General features: G+C 44.0%; 1 protein-coding gene across 7 annotated transcripts in view; it reads left to right on the top strand.

Moving 5' to 3' along the window:
* Positions 1 to 18,283, top strand: part of sox5 (SRY-box transcription factor 5) — a 168,777-nt gene extending 150,494 nt beyond the window's left edge. For 6 of the 7 annotated variants that reach the window (XM_028954941.1, XM_028954936.1, XM_028954942.1 and 3 more), the window contains 7 exons: positions 851 to 997; positions 4,513 to 4,687; positions 8,393 to 8,565; positions 11,200 to 11,302; positions 11,843 to 12,016; positions 14,158 to 14,374; positions 14,477 to 18,283. In XM_028954941.1, coding sequence (XP_028810774.1) covers positions 851 to 997; positions 4,513 to 4,687; positions 8,393 to 8,565; positions 11,200 to 11,302; positions 11,843 to 12,016; positions 14,158 to 14,374; positions 14,477 to 14,783 — 1,296 coding nt within the window. In that variant the 3' untranslated portion in view covers positions 14,784 to 18,283. The remainder of the gene's footprint in view (positions 1 to 850; positions 998 to 4,512; positions 4,688 to 8,392; positions 8,566 to 11,199; positions 11,303 to 11,842; positions 12,017 to 14,157; positions 14,375 to 14,476) is intronic. The other variant, XM_028954939.1, reaches the window with a different exon arrangement.
* The last annotated feature ends 4,306 nt before the right edge of the window (positions 18,284 to 22,589 follow it).

The following is a 22,589-nucleotide window of genomic DNA, read 5'->3' as shown; positions in this document are numbered from 1 at the left end:
TCAATCCTTGTGAAAAAAACACTTGAAAGCTTTTTAGCTGTGTACACGTCTTGGGAAAAGAACACACACACACACACACACACACACACACACAGCTCGAGGAGGCTTGTTTATGGATATTCTGCAGTTTCCTTTCTTTCCGGCTCCCTGATGATTGCGGCCTGCCTGTTACTGTAGAGACGTTCTTTTTTCTGAGGTGTTTTCCCATTCCAGCAATTACAGTCCAGGAAGAATCCAAGTGTGCCAGCTTTCAGTGCTTTTATACATGCACTTATATATGAAAATATTTCATGAACATAATGTGGCTGTGTGTGGCAATGACCCATTCACCCCATCGAATATTTTCCCGAGTCTCAGACTTTTCAATAGTTGAGAGTTTTCATAGACACTTCAGGCCAACATTTTACTACCAGAAAATATTCATTTTGAAACTTCAAACTTCAGGCCTAATGTCTGTGACTCTCCAGCCACTTTTTCACCTTGAAGGGAACTTTCCTAGGATCATGACCCCTACTGTGAGTGTCAGCAATTGTGTGGTGTTTTTTTTTTTTTATTCTTCCCAGGATGCACCTTGGCGGGGCCATCTCTCACTCAGCGCGGGCTGTTAGCGGGGCCCCTGGGGGCTTGGCGGCAGCAGGACGTGAAGTGACAGTTGCCCGTCCCCGAGAAAAGTGCTGTTGCACACAAACAAGCCATCAGGCCCCCTCGCTCCGCTAATGGCTGCCCTTCTTAGCTTTTTAGCTCTCTTCTCTCTTTTTTTTTTTTTCATCTGTTGTTTGCGTGTCCCACATACTCATTTATTCATAAGGAACCTCACGCTCTCTCTTTTTCTTTTCTTTTCCTCCTGCAGCAGCTCTATGCGGCACAGCTGGCAGCGATGCAGGTGTCCCCGGGGGCCAAGCACAGCGGCGTGCCCCAGGCCAATCTGGGCGGCACGCACTCACCCACCAGCAGCCAGGTGGAGAAGAGCCGGAGCTCCCCACCTCCCAAGTCCAAGGTGTGTGACGTGTGGTGTGTGTGTGTGTGTGTGTGTGCGCTCTCTGCCTGGGTTCTGCATTTGTCCGCCGTTCTGCTATGGCGCCAAAAAAACCCTCTCTCTCTGTTTCTCTCCAAGCCGATGTGTGAGAAGTGCGTAGGTCCTCGATAGCGCTGGCGATGGAGGTCCCGACTCCATCCGAGCAGAAGCAAAGGCCAATGAATACCAGCATGGGCTTGGCAATAAACATGCAGCCCCGCCCCCCTCTCTGCCCCAGAATGGTCATTTGCTTGACCTTCCTGCCAATAACCCTATTTCATCCAAGTAAGAGCTGCAGGCTGCTAAATAAACATGGCGCCGTGGTCCTACTGCTCTCACTTCCTTTCGCTTCCATAGCTCCGCATGAAGACACTCTTTACCTTACTGTGTCTCCTGGTCTATTTTCACACTAGTGGAGGAGAGCACAGATTAGCGAGCACTGACCCCTCTGATCCTGGCCATCGATTGGCCCTGTACCCTCACCAGGCTGCAACAAGTCACAGGGAGTCACAGTGGGGGCTGCTGGGTAATGGATGCAGCAGCTTCTGACACATGCTTCTCTTCATCACACATTAGCATATATATGGAGGGGCTGCGGGGAAGGCCGGGGTACGTTCCCCTGGCAAGAGAAAGAAAAAAAGAGAAAAGGAGGGGAGTGGGGGCCGGGTGGCACGTCATTAGCCCACAAGGGTTTGCCTAGTAGACACACACTGCCCCCAGCAGGCCACACACACACTCTTTGTCACACATACAGAAGTAGACGTCGGTTTGCGTGACCATGGATGACTGACTGTGGACGCTAGGGCAAATTTTTGCGGTTGGAGCCAATCTTAAGGCCAGTTTTATCAGATTCTCTTATCTAGTGACCTCACTAGCTACATGTCCAGTTCGCCTGCAGCAACCCATGGTAAAGTGAGGTCATCAGAGGTCAAGATTTTAAGTTTAACTTAGAACTTTCTGGGGGGTTATTTGGTCGAAAGTAGATTTCTCTGATTTTCAGAGGAACTCTGTCACCGTCTCAGTCTGCTGCAGTGGAGTGTGTTCAGTAGGCATCGTATGTATATTTCAGTGGCGCCCACTTCCTTTCCCAGGGCTTACTCAGGTCCACTCATTTGGGCCGGCCTCAGTCTTGTCTGACAGCTGTTTGGACTGAGGGGCAACACTCCTTAAGTGCTTTACCCTGAGGGAAGCCTGGACCACTTGGGTACTCACACACACACACACACACACACACACACACGCACATAAACATTCGCAAAACACATTAGCATCCACCCACCCTTACCTAGCGAGACCACAGCTGGCACTTTCCGAAATGACTTTATGCTCGACCGTGACCGCCCAATGCTAAGCTTTGCATACCGTTACAGTGAAGTGTGAGCCTATTGTGGCATTTCATTTTGGCTAGAGCAAACTGGCGGTGCTCCGCAACTCTGGCCAGCAAGGTTATTTCATTCTTTTTATGTTTCTTTGTAATTCGCTTACATGCCAGCCACTTGCTGACAGAGGGAAAAGAGATGAGCGAGTGAGCAGAGTGACCGGTGCTCTTAATGTGGGCATAGAAGTACTTGCATTGTATTTCTTCTGAGAAGTACTGACGGCCAGAACGGAATTGCTTGAGTGTTACATGCATGGCCAGTAAACGGATTCAGGGGCAGCGGTCGCCGTAATTGGAAGGTACCTTAGTAGCCATGTTGTTTCATCGCGTTGAATCAGTGTGTACCACACTGAATTCTCAGGAGCCCCTCTTTTGTAGAAAAGGCCCATCTTGTGCAGCTACAGTTATTTTATCATGTAAAGCATCAGCTACGACGTGCCTACTACGTAGCAACAATCTCTCCAACTTGAGTGTACATGGCACTCATACATCAATCATACATTTCTGTTAAAAACCTTTATCCATAGATATTAACTTTGGGGCATCCAGCTTCACTGAAGCACAGCACCCCTTTGCTTGCAGTGGGCTGGAAGTTCCCTCTAATTGCTGATCCTGAGTCAGTGTCTGCTGCCTTAATCCTAATCTTCGCCACTGTAAGAAACAATGCCAGATAGGTCCTGGTCCTGCAGTCAGTAGCAATGCGGCCCAAACCTGATACAAGCAGCTCAGCACAGCTTAGTCTCGACTAATTCCCTCTCCCTCATTGGGCATCATTGTAGTCATTGGCCAGCATCCCACCGTAAGGATTTGCTGTTGGAAAACAAGGAAGGAACAAAACCCGTGGCACGTTGGGAGGGGATAGGAGGATTGAATTATCTGTAATAAATATTCACGTCTTCTTCGCCTCGTTCTTCACCACCAAGACGAGCACAATAAGGGTCAGGATTGAGCGCCTAGGAGCTCTTCCTCCGGAGTTCCGTCATTCCCTGAGCTCATTGTTCGCCCGCAATGAAGAGATCTCTGTGGTGTTCTCCAGCACCCCTCCTTTCCCCATTCAGCCCTTAATGACGGCAATCCTGTTACAGCTCATCACTGGGTGGGGAGGTCTTAATCGAGTTGTGCTAGCACTTACCGCCCAAGCAGCCGCAGCCTTCCCACACAATTTCCCACAGCAAGCGCTCGGGAGAGAGAGAGAACTAATGAAACTGCATCTGGCACTACCCAGCATGCTTTAAGCACATTAGCAATATTTAGCATGTTGGGGCGATTTTTTTGCATTTCTGTTCAATTCGAGTGATTAATTAGCACTTGATGCCACTAGTTGAGGCCTGGCCTTGTGACTGAAAGCCCCCGAGCCCACCTTCGTAGTTTCTTACGGTCCTGATGCCTCGACTCTTTTATCAAATCTGTCTCATTAGAGGAACCGAGCGCATCTGCCACTCTATCGTCCACCGCCCTTCTGGTCCCATCATGCGATCAAAGTCACCTCCTCTAACCTGATTATGTCATCATCATAATGACGTCAGCACAGCGGTTAATGTTAAAACGTGCATCCACATGCCGATGTGTCTGCAAACTTTTCTCTGTCAGCCTACCACTGTTGCACACCTTTCACTGAATGAGTACAAAGAGGAGGGTTTTGGTATTGCGTGTGCATCTTTGTGTGAATATGTGTGAGTGTGTGTGCATCTATCTGCATGCCAATGTGTGCACTAGCATGGTTTTTTCCCTTGGCCCCTGTTCTTCTTCTCAAAAAAGAGAGGAGTAAAACAAAAAAAAAAAAATGTGCATGGATGTCTTGCATGGCATATCTCGGCAAACATTGTCAAAAAAAGTCTCCAAACATTTCAACTACGACGATGTTTTCTGCCATCTCCATTTGTTTTTCGTCCTGCCGCAGCATCAAAACAACCCTCAACTCTCCCCATATGACATGATACCCAATGACACGTGTCACTCAGTTAATGGTGGGTTGCACAAAATGTGTTTGACTTGGGTGGAGCACATGTGTGGGGGGTGATGGGGGTCCAAAATTGAAGATTTTTTTTTTGTGAAGAGAAAAAGGGAAAAAAAGGGTGGCCGGAGTCCAAACCATGCTGTGCTGTTTTGCTTTTTGCAGGATGAGGGCGCTGCTCAGCCCCTGAACCTGTCGTCCAAGACTAAGACAGCCGAGAGCAAGTCACCTACCTCCCCCGCTTCCCCACAGGTCCCTTCCCTGAAGTTGGGTCTCGGGCCCCTGAAGCACAGCGCCCCCTCCAGCGTGGGAGGACCCAATTCCAGAGTCAGCTCAATAGGTACCTCTCCATTTACCTTTTACATTTACATGTATGGCATTTATTAGACACTTTTATCCAGAGCGACTTACAATCATTAGTAAAAGGGACAGTCCCCCTGGAGACATTCGCTGCTTTACTTTACTTTACTTTACTTCACTTGTCACACTCATGTTGTGTGCATGTGTGTGTGTTAGTGTTAGACTCGCTGCTCAGAAATACAATGGTAGTAAGTAGGGTTTTTATCTGTGACTTTATGGTGTTCTGGTTCAGAGGCGAGTGTGTTACCCACTAGGCTGCTAACACCCTTCACATGAACACAAAGAACACACGGCAGATATAACACTCAAATTTCATTTATCACTGTGGCTTAATAGTATGCTTAATTTTGCTGCTTAACAAGGTAATTAGCCAATTTATGTTATCATTATCAAGATGTATTGTTAAGCTTGACACAAAGCAGATGATAAAATAATTTTATGTGATTTATAATGATATAGTGATGTTAGAAAATTGCTAACATGATGTAAACAGTTTAATCTATGATTAATAATGATAATTGATTTGAACTATTCTTATGGCAGATAAAGTAGTTCATTAAAGGGTTGCCTAGAAACATTTTAGCAAAATGCAAAATGTCATCTCCCCTCTCGGTGCGATAAAATAGATTTCATCACATGTACAGTCACAGTTGATTGCTCGGCCAATCAGATTTTAGAACCAGAATTACCCAGCCGCCTTATAATGCTGCATTATCAGACAATCAGGCATTTCACAATCGATAAACTAAACTGTTACCTCGCTACACCCACCCACAAAGTCCGCTTGTGTTTATTGCGTAAAAAATTTTTTTTTTTCACACTGTCTCTCAATAACTATGTATAAACCACAGCTTAAACAGACGTAAGATGCCGCTGCGTATTGATGAGTATTTTTGGGTTGTTTTTACTTTGTTCATTTATTTCTTTTCCGTCCGACTCGGCGCCTGAGGCTCGCATTGTGCCGTGCTTGTTGCGAGCGGAAGGAGAGGGGACATTGTTAGCGGCGGCGAAGATTGAGGGAAGGTTGGAGCGCATTGTGCCGCCGCGCTTGAATAGAGCGAGAACACAAGGAAGCCACCCTGACAGCCAGGATGTATCCCATGAGATTAGACAAGGCTCTTAAACAGCTGTGGGCTTCTGCTGGAGCCGAGTACAAAACATTGCGAATTAATATCTCAAAACACACACACACACACACACACAAACACATATGCACGCAATACACCAGTTAGCCATTTTCAGACTTGTCTTTAATCTCAGTGTTTTTTCAACAAATCCCTGGATTTAATAGCAGATTAGTGGATTCATGGCCCAGATGTTTTTTGTTCGGAAAAAAATGGATTAGACTGTAAAGATTTTATTATTTTCTCTCCTCCTCTGAACATGGGGAGCGCAGCTTGTTTGGAGTGCAGTCACTTACACGTTGTATGGTGACCATTCTCAAACATGCAGAAATATGTGTGTGTGCTGCCCTTGCCTCCCACCTTGGCCTCGTCTCCAAAATAAGTGACTCCGAAATGATTTCCTCTCTCCTCCGAGACCCAAGACCTGTCACTAGGCCACGCCTCACTATGTCTGCCATTCACCTGCATAACACCCCCATCGTTACATCGGCGCCCCTGTTTTCCTCAATGTCACTGTCACCATGGAGACATCAGAGTGACAGCCTGTCAGTGGTTGTGACCTCTCCGGCCAATCACCCTCTTTCTCAATCCATCCGTCTTTCTGCCCTCCCTGTGTCTCTCACGCACAACTTTTGGCATTCTAAGTCCAAAAATCTCATCCCAGTTTTCTGGGTCACGCAGGCACTGCATGTGTCGTGTTCTCGCCTTTTCACACACACACACATACAAATGTTCTCAGATTAAGCCTACAACATTAGGAAGTGTCCTGCTACTTTTTTTTTTTTTTTTGCGAGAGGTTTACTCCGCTGTCATGTCGGATGGGGCGGTTTAATCTGACCGGAGATGACATTAACAGTGGGATTACCAGCATATATAAGGCCCATAATCTTCGCCCAGGTCTTTGTTAGTGCTAACCCGAGATAGGCGAGAGCCACACAGCAGATGCTGCTGACACTCCAGCCGCTAAGCCCGCAGGAATAATGCAAATAATAGCCCCGCAAAGACGGCCGTGGAATCATCCTTTGATACGTATCATCCGGGGGGGGCGGGTGGAAGCACTGGTGTATGTTCTGGGATTTTCAAATTAGCAGGCTTTCAGATTTAATAGCAGTAATCTGTGCTTTTTACTCTTCAAAGAATTTCATGAGCTTTTCCAATGAAAAAAAATATATATATAAAATAAAATCAAACAGAGGTTTGGCCATTAGTGCAAAAGCCTATGAAATCCCACAGAAAAATCACAAATTAAAAAAAAAAAGTGGAGTTTTAAATAAATCAGATTTGCCAGTTTAATGTGTGTTTACATGTGTCGTGGCCGTGGGGCGGCGTTGACATTCACAGCTTTAAACAACCCCCCAATTTCTCCTCCTGACAATATTACGCATCATCACATCAGGCCTTTAACAGCTGGTCCAGGGCCAGCGCCAGCATGCCACACAAAGAGGCTAAGGTTAGAGCGACGGAAACAAGCGCTGACCTGGGATCAGACGTCTAATACCACACAGAGGTGAACTGGAGCATGAAGTTGCTTGGAAAAGTCAGGGGTGAAGTTGGTCTTTTCCTCCTCCCGTTCTCTGCCCTTGCGCTCTTTTTTCGATCTGTCGCTCCCATGTGAACCGGCGGCGGAGTGAGTCAGACAGAAGCTGACAGTCAAGTGGTCAGCCCGTGTGCTAATGTAGCCGGCCTGTCACTATGCTAATGCCGTCCCCTCCAGCTGCGGTGGCCGTACTTGTTCTGGGTTGCCTCACCTTGAGCCCCCTCCACTACCCATACTTTCTTGATTTAGCGTAATAGTTTTTCTTTTTTTAGTTTTTTTTTATTGTTTTCTTATTATAATAATTATTAGAATTATTCTTATTGTTGTTCTAGTCAATGTTAACACTTGTAATTAATCTGAAAATACCATACTACAGATTTATAGTAATTTTAAAGCAATTTAATCATGCATCCTCCCATTTAAGAATATTTCATAGTTTATACTTTGTCTGTTGTTGCTAATGAAAAGCAAAGAGGCAAAGAAAATGACTAAGGTGTGCAGATCTCAAGCATATATGTTTACATTTTTATTCAGCTTTACAAATGATTGTGTCTGCAGTTTTCATTTCATTTCGGTGCCTCTGAAGACCAGAAAAAGCACCAATTTTTCCATGCATGCAGCAACACCATACAGATTATCAAAGATGTTTCTATGGTCATATTGACATCATACCATCAACATTTAGATATAGGAGTTTTTCCAGTATTAGTAATGTATATCAGACATGAATAATATTAAATATTAGTTTGACTTTTTTTCACCATTGAAGTAGTTACGCCACTCTTCTCCACCCCTTGAATAAAAAATCTATTGACCCTAACAATAATTTTTTTTTTGTACATACTTTAAAATGAATTAATTAAATACATTTTGATGGATACGTTTTTTAATTTCTGATAAGTGGTTTTCGGTCTATACTTTTATATAGTTTTCATCCTCTTTTATGAATATTTGTTTTAAATGCCTTGTCTTGTTAAAAGAACTGCTGCTGCAGCACTAATGTTTCTGTTCTTTTTTCCCTCAGACTTGCTGTCGTCCATCACCTCAGCCGGGTACCTGAATGACCATGAGGCGGTGACTAAGGCCTTCCAGGAGGCGCGGCAGATGAAGGAGCAGCTGAAGCGGGAGCAGCAGGTGCTGGACGCCAAGGTGGCCGCTGTCAACAGCCTGGGACTCAACAATGGCCGCGCCGACAAGGTCAGTCAGCCGGAGAACAGGGAACCCTGTAGCATCGTACACGCAATGCAGTCATATAACCACATGCAAATGGACAAGGAATAAATCAAACATGGAAAATGAACAGAAATCCTGCAACAACACAGCAGGTCCATTTACAGCCAAACCTTCTACAGCTCAGAGCAGTGCAGCACACTCTTGAGAGAGAGAGTGTGTGTGTGTGTGTGTGTGTGTGTGTGTGTGTGTGTGTGTGTGTTTGTGTATGGTTATTTGGTACAAAGAGAAAATGTGTGTGAGTGTATTTGAAATCTAGATGTGTGAGGAACAATGTGCATGTAAAATGTGCGTGTGTTTGTTTTGTTATCAGAGAGAAGGAGTGTGTGAATGTGTGTGTGCATGTGTGCGTGTGTGTGTGTGGCTGTAAGGTGTCCTGCAGGCGTGGCTGGCTCCGTACAGCTCTGCTCTTGATGCTGATGTGGAGTGACAGAAGGCCTTTCCTCAGGAGCGTGGCTAAACTGTGCTCATTTGTTAAACACACACATACACACACACATACACACACACACACGCTCACTAACACACACTCAAATATTTGACAAAGACATATTCATTCTCACAGATAACACACATGTAGCACACATGTCTGTATTACAGCTATCCAGTCTAGAGTGTGTGTGTGTGTGTGTGTGTGTGTGTGTGTGTGTGTGTGTGTGTGTGTGTGTGTGTGTGTGTATGTGTGTATTTAACAGTGAGATCAGCTCTTGTGTGACTGCACTCTGACCTCAGATTTTGACACATGATTGGCGGCTCCAACCAGCCTTCATGTTTGGCTGAGAAAGAGCGGCGGACTGCAGTTAAAGGTTAATGGACAGAATGTTGGCCTAAAAACAATCTGAAGCAGTCTGAGTGTCTCTCCCAGCACAGCTCCGTCCACTCAGGGACTGTTCTTTATAAGGACACCCCACAGAGATTAAGTATTCATATGGAAAGTATGATGAAATAGCGACGGTTGAATGAATTGAGTCAAGAAATTAGTGATTTGTCACAAATGTCACTGCAGGTCAGAAGGAATTGGCTAAAACTGTGTTAATTTTTTGGATTATGAAGTTATCATATATTTAAGTTTGTCCTTTAGCTTTAAATATGGGAAAATAATTTATTGATTACAATGCAAAACCAACACGGACAAAACCCAGTCAGAATCAATCAGAGCGCACAGGCACACACACATGCACATTACGCCTGCTTACACACAGCTGTGTGTAGAATTGCTCATTTGAATATTTTCATAAAACCTTTTGCCAATGTGGACCTGAAATAGGTGTATTTCAATATCTCGCCCCTCCTGGCGTCCATCCCTGCAGTAGAGTAAGAGAGGCTGTAGAATCTGTGAGCAGGAGTGCTGAGGGAGTCTGGTTCAGTGGAAATATTCAGATATGAGTAAGATGACCCCGCTACACCTGAAAATAGTCTCCAGGAAAGCAGCTCTAACAGGTCGTCTGGCAGTCACGAGAAGCTGCTGTTAAATCAGCCATCCAGATCAGTGCCTGGACCGAGCGTCAACACACACACACACACACACACACACACACACTCTCTCGCCGTCTCTCCCACCAGGGGAGACAAGCGGCCGCGCTCGGCCACATTTCTCATGGGGAAAATCGAGTCGCGTCGGCGCAGAGTATTTATTCAAATCGGATAAATTCACTATGGGGAACAATTAAATTCTATCGCTGCAGAGAGAGAGAGAGAGAGCGAGAGAGAGAGTGAAAAAACAAAGAGTAATGCATTTCATTAGCGAGTCCCAGCTTGGCGAGGGTCAGGTTCTAATGGTAGGGACAGGCACTGAGTGTGTTCGCTAAAGACGTTGTGGTTTTTAGGATGCATTCTAATTGGCTAATTAAGGCTTAAATGCAGCTATGGGGGTTAGGAGTTGTGAATATATGTTTGGTTAGTCGGGGGGAGCGCAGGCCGGCTACATTAGCCATGTAAATGCATGTTAAAGCAGCCTTTTATTGGGCGTAATAAATACCCAGGGGGCCCGGCGGTTCCGGCCCACTCTCTTCTGTGGAGCACTCACTCTCTAATGCGTCGACCTCCGCCGCCCTGTTGGGGGTGGGAGGAGGGAATGGAGGCATGCAGGTGGCCGTCAGGCATCCAGCTCACATCTGTGTGGGGAAGACACATTGACTCACATACTGATACACACAAGTATTCTAGATTCTATCTATACATCCATCTATCTATCTATCTATCTATCTATCTATTGGGCTCTGACAGCAGAAGGGTAAAGTGCTGCTGGTCTTGGTAGATTAACAACTTTGAACTGCTTGTTTAGCAACTGTAATTGATGTCTGTGTGTGACAGTGTGTGTTGGAGGGGTACATGAATTGCAAAGATTTGTCTCATGATTTCGCATACACATTAAAAAGACAACTCATAATTTGGTTTAAGTAATACGGTTTATAATAGGTTTTGTAATAAGGTTTAGCATGTTTCTCTATGCTGTAGTGTTACGATCAGGGAGGAAATGTTGGTATAATTGCAGTGTGTGCATTACTGGTAAAACAGGGTCTGACATTAGACTTTTGCACATTTTAGTATGCATGTATTAATCAGAGACTGTGTGTGTGTGTGTGTGCGTGTGTGTGACAGGAGAAGGCCACGCTGGAGAGTCTGAGCCATCAGCTGAAACAGTCGGAGGACGGAAAGTTCAGCCACGCCATGATGGACTTTGGCTTGAGCGGAGACTCAGACGGTGAGATCACCATTTGGACCCCCTTTGTCTCTGCATTATTCTTAGTGAAGAGTGTATGTGAAACTGTGTGTGTTGGAGAGGGGTTGCTGGAAGAATGAAAAAATATATCTGTGCTCCTCGTGTATTATACGTGTCTTTGAGTGTGTGTACATGTTTTCAAGAGAATGTGTGTGTTCTGTACATATACAACCCACTGAAAGGTTTTCATATTTTTTTATTCAAAGAGTGACATTGAGACATTTGGACCAGAGTGATTTAATGGGTCCAACTGGTCTTCAGGATTTACAGAAGTGAACAGAATCTGTATCTTTGAGAGCAGGCCACCCAGCCCTTCTTAACGCCGTGTAATTATTTATGTCAACCAGAGTATGAACTTTCTATAAACAAAGTTTGAAATGGGAGGAGCCCATAGTGATTATTGTCGCCAAATTATCCACCAAAAAGAAAGAAATGTGTATGTATTCTGGATCTAGAGCATATAGAGCAATCTAAAAGTGCATACTTGTTTGTATTGTAACCCTTCCGCCCGTGCCCCCGCAGGCAGCCCCAGTGTGTCTGATTCGAGGATATTCCGGGAGGCCCGGGGCCGCGGCAGCAGTGAGCCGCACATTAAGCGGCCCATGAACGCCTTCATGGTCTGGGCAAAGGACGAGAGGAGGAAGATCCTACAGGCCTTCCCCGACATGCACAACTCCAACATCAGCAAAATCCTGGGTAAGAGTCGCGCCTGCCGGCAGAGAGGAAGAAAAGAGCATAAAGCCAAGAGGAAGTGCACAAGTCACCACTTCTGAGCATATTCATTTATTTGTGTGTGTGTGTGTATGTGTGTGTGTGTGTGTGTGTGGTTCATAGCCTCACATCCTGTGTGCTTTGCTTGGCTTTAGTTCAAAACTTCCATTCCAGCCGACATCCGGCTCCTGCTTCCATCTCCACATTTCACCACACTTTCCCCTCGTCTGTCAAAAGCTCTGATTGACAGGTAGCTCCTGAGTTTCCATTGGCCAGTCCACACTCAGATCCTTTTATAACCTTCTACAAGACAGACCCTGAACCTGACAGGATCTCTAGAGGGATACACTCTCTCTTTCTCTCTCTCTATCTCTCTCTCCCCCACCCCCCCTCGCTCTCTAGCACTCGTTCTTCTGCTCGCCGTATTGTGTAACCCGCCTGCTTAATGAATTGCTTGGAAGAGCCTGACTCCAACAATGATGATATAATTCATTATGCATTAAACAAGCACTCCAGTCTGCCTGACATTTTCCCCCGGACCTCTGGGATTGTGTTTGACATTTTAAAGAGCTCCTAAGCGTTTTATAACACGCCGAAATCTGGTTTTAATAAGGGGCTCCGCTTCGCTCAATTGTTAACAGAAGGGAGTTTCCTCTTGCCGCGCTGCCTGCGTGTCGGGGCTGTGGTGACAGCTTTTTCCCATCAAACATACAGTAGGAGAGTGTAAATTCAGCACAGATATGTCCACACGCACACACACACACTCATGTGCACTTGCAACTGCACGGCAGCCAGATTGAGACGTGTGTGTGTGTGTGTGTGTGTGTGTGTGTATGCAGGAGGGAGGTAGGGGCTGCATGTTTGACAACGACGATTTATACACTGCGGCAAGAGCATGGACGGTGATTGATAAGTGCAAGTGTGTGTATTTGTGTGTGTGTGTGTGTGTGTGTGTGTGAGTGTGTGAGTGGCGGGCTGACTTGATGAAGGCACAGGCCAAAAGTACTCCAGTAAAGCTCTGTTAATTAGAGGCAATGGATGAGTGCCCCACTTAACCTGCTGTCGCCTGCAATAATGACACACAGTGTGTGTGAGCGTGCACACGTTTGTGTGTGTGGATGTGTTTCTGTGCGCTGTTTGGCATCATCTCCTCTCTGAAACAAGTCGTTGTAGCAAACAGCCTCCTTGAACACGCTGTTTTTTGTTGCATGTGAGCTCTGTGAATGTTTGCGTCTGTGTGGAATATCTTCAGTATTAAAGTTATCCTTTTGTAAGTGTGCAGGTACATTCATGCTAATACACATCAGTGTGTGTAAAGATATAATTATGTGCCGTTGGAAGCACCTGATCGCAATGATTTCAGCTGACCATAATTATGTTTGCATAATTTTTATTCATCTCTGTAAACAGAATATTTTCATGACTATGTCACAGTTTTTCACCTTTATAATGTCTGACTAGAGCACGTTTCCTTTGTGGTGCTTTCACATCTTTTCTTTAACTGTCCAAATAGAGCATTGTGGGTAATTTAGTTCCAAGGTCAACTAAATAGTAACCCTGAGTAATTGCTAATAAAGCATAAAAGCAAATATAATTAATATTTTTTTTTGTATGTGAAGAAGAGAGGTTGTGTGTATACATGTGAATATGTATTGTGTGTGTGTGTGTGTGTGTGTGTGTGTATGTGTGTATGTGAAGAAGAGAGTTTGTGTGTGCATGTGTATATGTATTGTGTGTGTGTGTATGTGATGAAGAGAGGTTGTGTGTATACATGTGAATATGTATTGTGTGTGTGTGTGTGTGTGTGTGTGTATGTGTGTATGTGAAGAAGAGAGTTTGTGTGTGCATGTGTATATATATTGTGTGTATGTGTGTATGTGAAGAAGAGAGTTTGTGTGTGCATGTGTATATATATTGTGTGTATGTGTGTATGTGAAGAAGAGAGTTTGTGTGTGCATGTGTATATATATTGTGTGTATGTGTGTATGTGAAGAAGAGAGTTTGTGTGTGCATGTGTATATGTATTGTGTGTATGTGTGTATGTGAAGAAGAGAGGTTGTGTGTATACGTGTATATGTATTGCATGTGTGCGTACACATGACTAACACACAGCTCTGTTTCTCCAGGCTCTCGCTGGAAGGCCATGACCAATCTAGAGAAGCAGCCGTACTACGAGGAACAGGCACGGCTCAGCAAGCAGCACCTGGAGAAATACCCCGACTACAAGTACAAACCCCGGCCCAAGCGCACCTGCCTGGTGGACGGCAAGAAGCTGCGCATCGGCGAGTACAAGGCCATCATGCGCAACCGCCGGCAGGAGATGCGCCAGTACTTCACTGTGGGGTAAGAAAAATGTTCTAACGGCACCCTCTAAACATTCTGATTGAATCCAGCGCAGTGTTACAGGTGTGTAATGTGTGTGTGTGTGTGTGTGTGTGTGTACAGGCAGCAGGCTCAATTGCCATTGGCCTCGGCAGGTGTTGTATACCCGGGCGCCCTCTCCATGGCAGGCATGCCCTCTCCTCAAATTCCGTCAGAGCACTCCAGCATGTCCAGCAGTCCTGAGCCCAATGCCCCGCCCAACTCCCAGCCCCCAACCTACCTCAACAGTCCCACCCACAAGGGGGAGGAGCCCCGCATCAAGGAAGAGCTACGGCCGGGCGACAGCAACGGAGACGCCTACGATGACTTTGACTACGACGATGAGGACGCTGACTACGCCAGCGACAGCGAGAACCACATCGCTCAGTAAAAAAAAAATATTCCAATCACAGCCCCACCCCCACACGGCACCATCCAATCACGTTCCTACCCTGTACGTCCCCATCACTTAATCAGAAAACTCTTAATTTCAGTCCAAACCATGTCACCCGACACAGGACTCAAACCAGAGCCAAGCTCCTCCCACTGGAGACCCAGCCCCTACCCTCATGCCAGCAAATCAAGCACAGGACCTGTCAATCACACTGACTGACTGTTACACAAACGTTACGTCTAAGAGGACGCGTGGAGCAGCCATTTTGTCCCAAGCGCTCAGCGAATGGAGGCGAGATGACGCAGACGTCGTGATTAAGCTAAGAAGGTGGCAAAATTCACCCTTCTGGACCTGTTTGTTTTCAAAGAGACATTTTTAACGAGGAAAACGGCAAACACGTCCATTAATGAGACACTTTAAAATGGTGGGCCTGTTTGTTTATAAAGAGACACTTTGAAACATTTTTTTTTTTTCGTTTTGGTTTGTTTTCTTGGTTCTATAATATTCTCACTCAGGTACACTGTGCCAACAAGTGGCTTGTGAATGTGATTTGTTGTTTTTGTGCTACCGTTTTAATAGAGAAAAAAAGAAAACACACAAGACTTTTCTTTCATCATGAAAAACCTGACTGGAGAAAGGACACAACTTTTTTTTTCTGTTTTCCTTTTTCTTTTCTTTTTTAGTTGCAATGTGCAGTTACTCCCTTCCTACTTACTATCCAGCTCTGTGTTTTGGTTCTGTCTGTCGCTCCTCAGCACTTCCCCTCGGCCAATGATGCGGTCCAGTTTGCGAGGGCTACCAGGACAGATTTGCGCCTATGTCCACTGGACAGACTGGACGCGAGACAATCCCTCACTCGCCCTCGTTACTCATTTCTCTCATTCTCTTTCTCACTTATTATTATTATTTTTTAATTTCCTCTGCTCTACTCTTTGAAGTGCGTATTTTCATGTGGCTGATTCTGGACATTGGGACATGCAGTCGGGTCGTTCTACATGACTTCTTTTCTTCGTAGATTTGTATTTATATGTTGAAGGACATTCAAGAGGAAGGAGACACGTACGCACTGACAGATATCCGCCATTTTTTCACCATCCACGTTAGATTAGGTCGATTTAAGCACAACAGCACAAGGTTCGGTGTCCTTCAGCGCCTCCTTTTTCTCAACCATATGTCACACTCTGATTTCATCGGCTGTTAAAGCCATGAGTGCTCCACACCCACCAAAGCAGAGGAGATGGAGATGGAGAGGGGGAGAGATGTTTCACCTTGTCATCCCCCCGTTCATCTGCAGTTAGGTTCTTGCACTGTCCCTCCTCAGCGACAGATCTCTCGTCCGCCTACATTCTCTCGACTTTTCCCATAATTCCTCCCCCCCCAACACCCGCTGAGACTCTGACTTTATTACTCTCCCCAGCCCATCACATCTGTGTGCCACTGGCATGCCGGCACCTTCATCCGGTTTGACGGACAGCTTCATTCGCATGTCACCTCCCGCCTCCCAGCATGCCGTTCTCAGCCCTCAGCGAATAACAACCTCAGCTCTGTTTGGCTATCTCTCTCTCTCTCTCTTTCCATCTATCTCTACATGCACGGTCTCTTTTCAATCCAGAGGGGGGGATTACTGTCTCAATACCCCCCACCCACCCATCACCTAAAACATCAGCCACAAGACAGCAGTCTCAAAACCGCACCGGAGACAAACCATGCAGATTTATCACTGATGCCACTCAGGCGGGCAGAGCGTCCAAAAGCACGTGACACTGCAGGTGCTTGAGTGACGTACTTGCATCCACTTCGATATTATTTTTTATTTTTTGCCCTCTTCAAACTTATTCTTTCACCCTTCTTTCATTATTGTTTTTTTTTTTATGTCATTCTGCTCCTTTTGGTTGCTCTAATGTTCACACCCAACTAGCTTTTGGGGAGCAGATCAGACTCTGCATGTCAGTGTTTTTGTCTTTGGTTTATTTTGTATTGTTTTCAAACTGCCTCTAGTATAATAATGTTATTAACAATAATTATAAAGCTTCTTTCCCTAAGTTTAGTAAGTTATGTACAGTATAATTTATTTTTTTTCTTTTATTTGTCTTATTGAGGTTTTATATGACCTTTATGAAATTGCGCTCAGTGATATATTTAGATAGTAGATATTTAGATCTAATGTGTCATTTTACTTATGTTGATTTTTTTTTTCATTGTTTGTTTGTTTCGTTTTTTTTTTTTGTTTTGTTTGTTTTGTTCTTTTTCTCTAATTAATCCTGCCAACGCTGGTTTATCTTTGAGATTTTAGAACATTGGACCACATTGTAACAGAGACAAGACTCGTTTTTATCGCAAAACGTTTGCTTGATGAACTTCTTGAAGAAAAAACATTTCTTAAAGCACTCGGACTCTGCAAAGCTCAGAGCAAAGATGAACGTAATTTTTTTTGTAATGGTTTATGTATAATGTGAAGTTTCCTCTATTTCTTACTTTATTCCTTTTTATTTGAAGTTAAAGAGAAAAAAAACAGTTATATTATACCCCACTGTCATTGAACAAAAGAGCTGTGGCTCAATGTTTACTGGGATCTTTACTTCACTTAAGACTCGGTCACAAATTAATGGCTAAGGCAGACTCCGCCCCTGCACACCCTGAATAATCAGATATGCTCACTTCAATAGTAACTCAGCACAGATGAATATATGTACAGAGTAGCTAGTACGGGACATTTCACTAGAGAGCCATGGTGCGCAGTTTGCTTCTGCCACCAGTACTGGGGCCGTCCTGCGGCAGCACGTCTTATCTATCTGACTCCAGATCAGGAGTCATTACTTTGTCTGAGCCCCATGATATGGCATATTCATTTATTCCTGTCCCGGTGCACTGCCAGATATTGAGCCCCCATTCCCAACCCCATCCTGAAATGAGTAGCCATAATAATTGTTTTTTTTTTTCACCCATGCCAGATTTTGAACCATGATAATTGCATTGTGGGTCAGCTCAATGCTGCAAGCATGTAGAAGTGGGTGTATTGCATCCTGACAACCTATTTGAGTTTTTTTCCCCAAGGGCAGTGATGACAATTTTGATGTCAAACAGGATGACTTTTACACTGAATAATAATAATTAAGACAATCAAGGTCATTTATGGGGCTCGGAGAAATTAAGAGAGAATTAAAGAAACACACATACTTAAAAATCTTATCCTACCATCTCAACTTGAAGTTAAAGAAGATAATTATGTAAATATAACATAGAGGTATAGATTTATATTTTGTTCATAACAGTGTAATATAAGTTGTATATTTCCTTTTCTCTTTTATTGATGTTATTCATGCCACAAATAAAAACAGGAGTTGATGTACTCTTACAAACAAAAATGGAAAAAAAAACTTACAAACTGAAAAAAAAAATCAAGCCGTGGGCTGCCGCCACCTGTTCTGAGTTCTGGGTTCACTTTTTCAGTATTATTGCCAGTGGAGGCTCCAATAAAAACAGCAATGTGTTCTGTACGTCTGCTCGTCCTGGTGCGTTTCTTCCCAACTGGCACCCGCCACTCCACAAATGTATGTGCTGCAAGCAGAAAGAGAAAGCAAGAGAAGCAGCGTTATTTCTGTCAGAGTCAGATTTTCAAATCTCTTCATCTGTCTTGCAGAGAATTTAATAGCATGATATTAAATAAATCTTTTGCAATACATACTTAACCATTATTAATATTGATATTTACATTGTATCTGTCATATATTATAATACAATTCATATGTGTGTGTGTGTGTGTGTGTGTGTGTGTGTGTGTGGTATATATAGATATATATATAAAATCACACACATACATGTTGAGGAGCACAGGGGTTTCATAGCTTGATTTCTGAAAAACATTTAACATTTATTTGTGACCTTGAAGTTTGCATTTGGAAACATGTACAAAAAGTGAAATCCTCAGGTTTTCCAATCCCCAATCCCGATTTTATACAGAGATGATCTTTATTTTGTAGTGCTGATGGGACTCTGCAGTCACCTGGGGATTCAGTGGGTTCCGTAACGACACGTTAATCACGTTCCATCCACGGCGCTCCCCACCTACCAGAAGGCCAGCTGTGGCGTGGGGTCTATAATTAATGCCCATTAAGCAGCCAATAACCTCATTATCCACAACATGCGGTTTTTTTTTTACAAACACCGAGCGGTAATGTGGCAGAGGTGCGTGTCTTCTTAGCCCCCACCCTGCCAAGAACCAAGTCGACTGCGGGAAGCAAGTGGAAATGCTAGCAGTGTGATTTAGGGGCTTAAAGGGATTTGTTCAGGTTGGCGGTTGTGTCAGGTTAAGACAGGGCTTCACTTTCCGTTTGATGTTTTTACTGTAAGATTTATTCTTCATACAGTTCACACTCGACACGTTCCTTACACAGTTGTCACTTGTGGCTATGGCAATAGTACTCACACCCGTTTACAATATATATAATAAAAATCCATTAAACATTTAAATTTGAACTTTTAAATTATACGTTTTAGGGGTACTATTTGGGACAAGACAGGAGGAAAAGAGGGTCAACAGGGTGAAAAGTTCACTACAGAGATAAAAAAAAATGTCACGAGTGTAGAATATATATAACACACACAGTACAGGCCAAAAGTTTGGACACACCTTCTCTTTCAATGTGTTTTCTTTATTTTCATAACCATTTACATTGGTAGATTCTCACTGAACGCATCAAAACTATGAATGAGTTATGTACTTAACAACAAAAGGTGAAATAACTGAAACTTGAATGAGTTCCCAGAGGTATTTAGCCTCCACATGTGTACATAACTCCACATATGTTAATAAAGAAAATACATTGAATGAGAAGGTGTGTCCAAACAGATGTACTGTATACACAAAGACATATTACATTAAGACTGTTGGTTGTGAATGACTGTAATAAAGAGTCTGGGTTTGGTCATGTGTGTTCTAATGAGAATATAGAGTGTGTGTGTGTGTGTGTGTGTGTGTGTGTGTGTGTGTGTGTGTGTGTGTGTGAGTTGCTCGTGCGACAGCTCAGTGAAATGTGGAGATTTGAACCGTGGGTGTTTGGGAATGGAGTGAAAACGATGTCACATTAATGATTTAAAGTAGGTAATAGGATGTGATGTGCTGCTCAGCCGGCAGCTAAGCCGAGTTTAAGACCAGCGCTAATGTATTCATGAGCAGGAGGGATTAGAAAGAGCACTCAGTGTGGCAGAGCAGACCGGGCCAAACACACGCACACTTTCCACACATATGAAATGTTACATAAAAAAAAGGCACACACTCACAGTCACTAAAACGTTTAACACACACATTCATTAACAAACTTATCTAAACTACAGAACACTTGATATACACACGACCTCTGAATACTCTGTGCACAATGCTGCACTCTTTTTAAAAAGTTGGTCATTTAGGTGCATTTCAAATGGGTTCACAACACAAAAGAACCACAAAAAAGTGTTTCCATACACTGAGACACGGGTATAAAATGAACCGTGGCTGTAAATATGTACATGCTGCGCATGTTCTATATTATAATGCGGGCCTGCAGAGTTCAGACTGCGCCGGTGCGGTGGTTTCGGCAGAGAGGAGTGTAATTTAATTGCGGGCTTTTGGAGCAGAGATAAATGCCAGAACTCAATCCCTCCTTGTCGCCAAAGCGCTCCCTACAGAGAATTCGGTGCTAATTCAATGTTTTGCATGTGTCAGTTCTGCAGTTGGAAAAGCGGACCTGGCAGAGTGCTGGAAATCCACACCGCCAAGCACTCGTTACCCAAAGAAAGAAAGAAAAAAAAAAGCATGTAGTGGAGATGTGTCTGAGTGTGTGTCTGAGTGTGTGTCTCAGTGTGTGTGTGTGTGTGTGTGTAAGTAAGGAAAAGACGACGGCTGGAGGCTGATCAGCAGTCGGCGGGGACACGTTTTCCCTCTTTACCGACGACGCGTTCGCTTGCGTGAAACATTCTGTGACTTCATCAGCAGCTGGTCTGCCCCCACATCTGCTTTATCGACCCCCCCCCCCAAAACACACACACATACACTCCGGTCATATGTAGTCTTCTGCACCTCTCACATCTGTCTGCTGTGTCCGTGCCTCTCACACCGCTCCAAGCTCCACCGTTTAATGTGTCACGTCTTATCCTAATAATTAGCGGATAATTTGAGAAAACAAATCAAAAACAAATTTGCTGGTTTTCACAGGACCCGGCCTGCTGAAGTGCCAGCTTTCAGATGACACACATTACAAAAACAAAAAAAAATAGATATATATGATAACAATTTAAAGCTTTCCTGCCATTAGCACCAAAATCCACACATGCTAATATTATGCTAATAATATGTTAATTGAGAGGGTAGCTGTGAAGCCAGCCTGCTGTTGAGATCACTGGTGAAAAGTGGGTGGGGTCACTTGCAAGCTGTAAAATGAGCCGCCAAACACAAATAAACAAACCCCTAAAAGCTTCAGGAGCATCGCTGCATGGTAATGCTCAGTCCCAGGGCAGCCGTCGCCTTATCAGCACGAGCGAGTGTGAGATCCGGTCGGCAGCCGGGCACCGGTGGCGGCGTGCTCCTCAAGGCTGCAGTCGTCTTTTACGAGGGGACAACCCTGAATCTGAAAAGACTTTTACCCTCTTAAGCAATTTTTGTTGGTTCACTTGCAAAGGTAAAAAAGAGCAAGCAACAAAGAAGTCACCGGGGACACCCCTTTAAAATGAAAATGCCAAAATACTATAACCAGACGACAAAACTGTAAACTCAATGACAGGTGTGCATGCAGTCAGTAGACATTCGGACTGACAAAAAAAGGTTGGACCAGGCAGGCCGTCTCTGGACTCTCATGTCTTCGACAGCCATTAAATAAAGAAGATTTTGATCAAATGATTCCAAAGTGCAACAGGCACACAGAAGACAATCATGCGCTGAGCCATGCAGCATAATAAAAAAAAACCCCGCAGATGAAACCACACTCGTCTGGACAGTGGACACAGAATAATACCAACACGTGACACCTTGAGACAGTCAGACATCCAAGCCAAGCCTGTCTACCAAGACATTAGGTTAAAAAACAAAGAGGCCGCACTGAAAACACTATGGTAGAGATGATGCTGAAGCCCTCGTCCAGGGCCGGTTCAGGTCTGCTGACGTGGAGAAGCTGTGGAAATGCTGGGTTCAGACAGACGTACCCTGCAGTATGGTCATTGACGGGTGCTGTCCGTGGTGCTGAATCCTGCAGGGTTACAGGGTTAAATCCTGAAGGACGTGCACACCGAACGAGGCATTTTAAACACTGTTGTGTATCTGATCATTTCTTATCGGAGAAATCATTTCCATTCCTGTTTCATGTTACGTCATGTTAGGGCCACTTACAATGAAAAAAAATTAAAGAATTTAAAAATAAATGAAAATCATGTAGCATTAAAATAAATAAGTTGTAAAACAAAATAGTATTGTTTTTTTCTGCTCAGTGTAACAGTATTACACTAAATATTATGAATATCTATAAAATATTAATTTAACCATTGTGCTATTGAAACATTACTACATTCTTCTCCTTTTCTCTTATAATATTGTCATAATTCAATTCTATTAATTTAATTGAATACAGTTATGGCTTTGTAGATTTACAACTGTGATCCTTTAATATCACATTTTTGTCATAACATTTTAAAATTTTTTTTACTTTTTTACATTCTCACAACCTTGATAAAATTCTATAACTTGTACAACTTGCTTTTACTCTTAACATCCATTAATATTATTGTGAATCTGTGGCCCTAAAATGCTGTTTTGGCTGCGTGGTGTTTGTGTGT

This window comes from Denticeps clupeoides, chromosome 15 (assembly GCF_900700375.1).
Source record: "Denticeps clupeoides chromosome 15, fDenClu1.1, whole genome shotgun sequence".
NCBI classification, from domain to species: Eukaryota; Metazoa; Chordata; class Actinopteri; order Clupeiformes; family Denticipitidae; genus Denticeps; species Denticeps clupeoides.
This window is presented reverse-complemented; position numbering and strand designations above follow the sequence as displayed.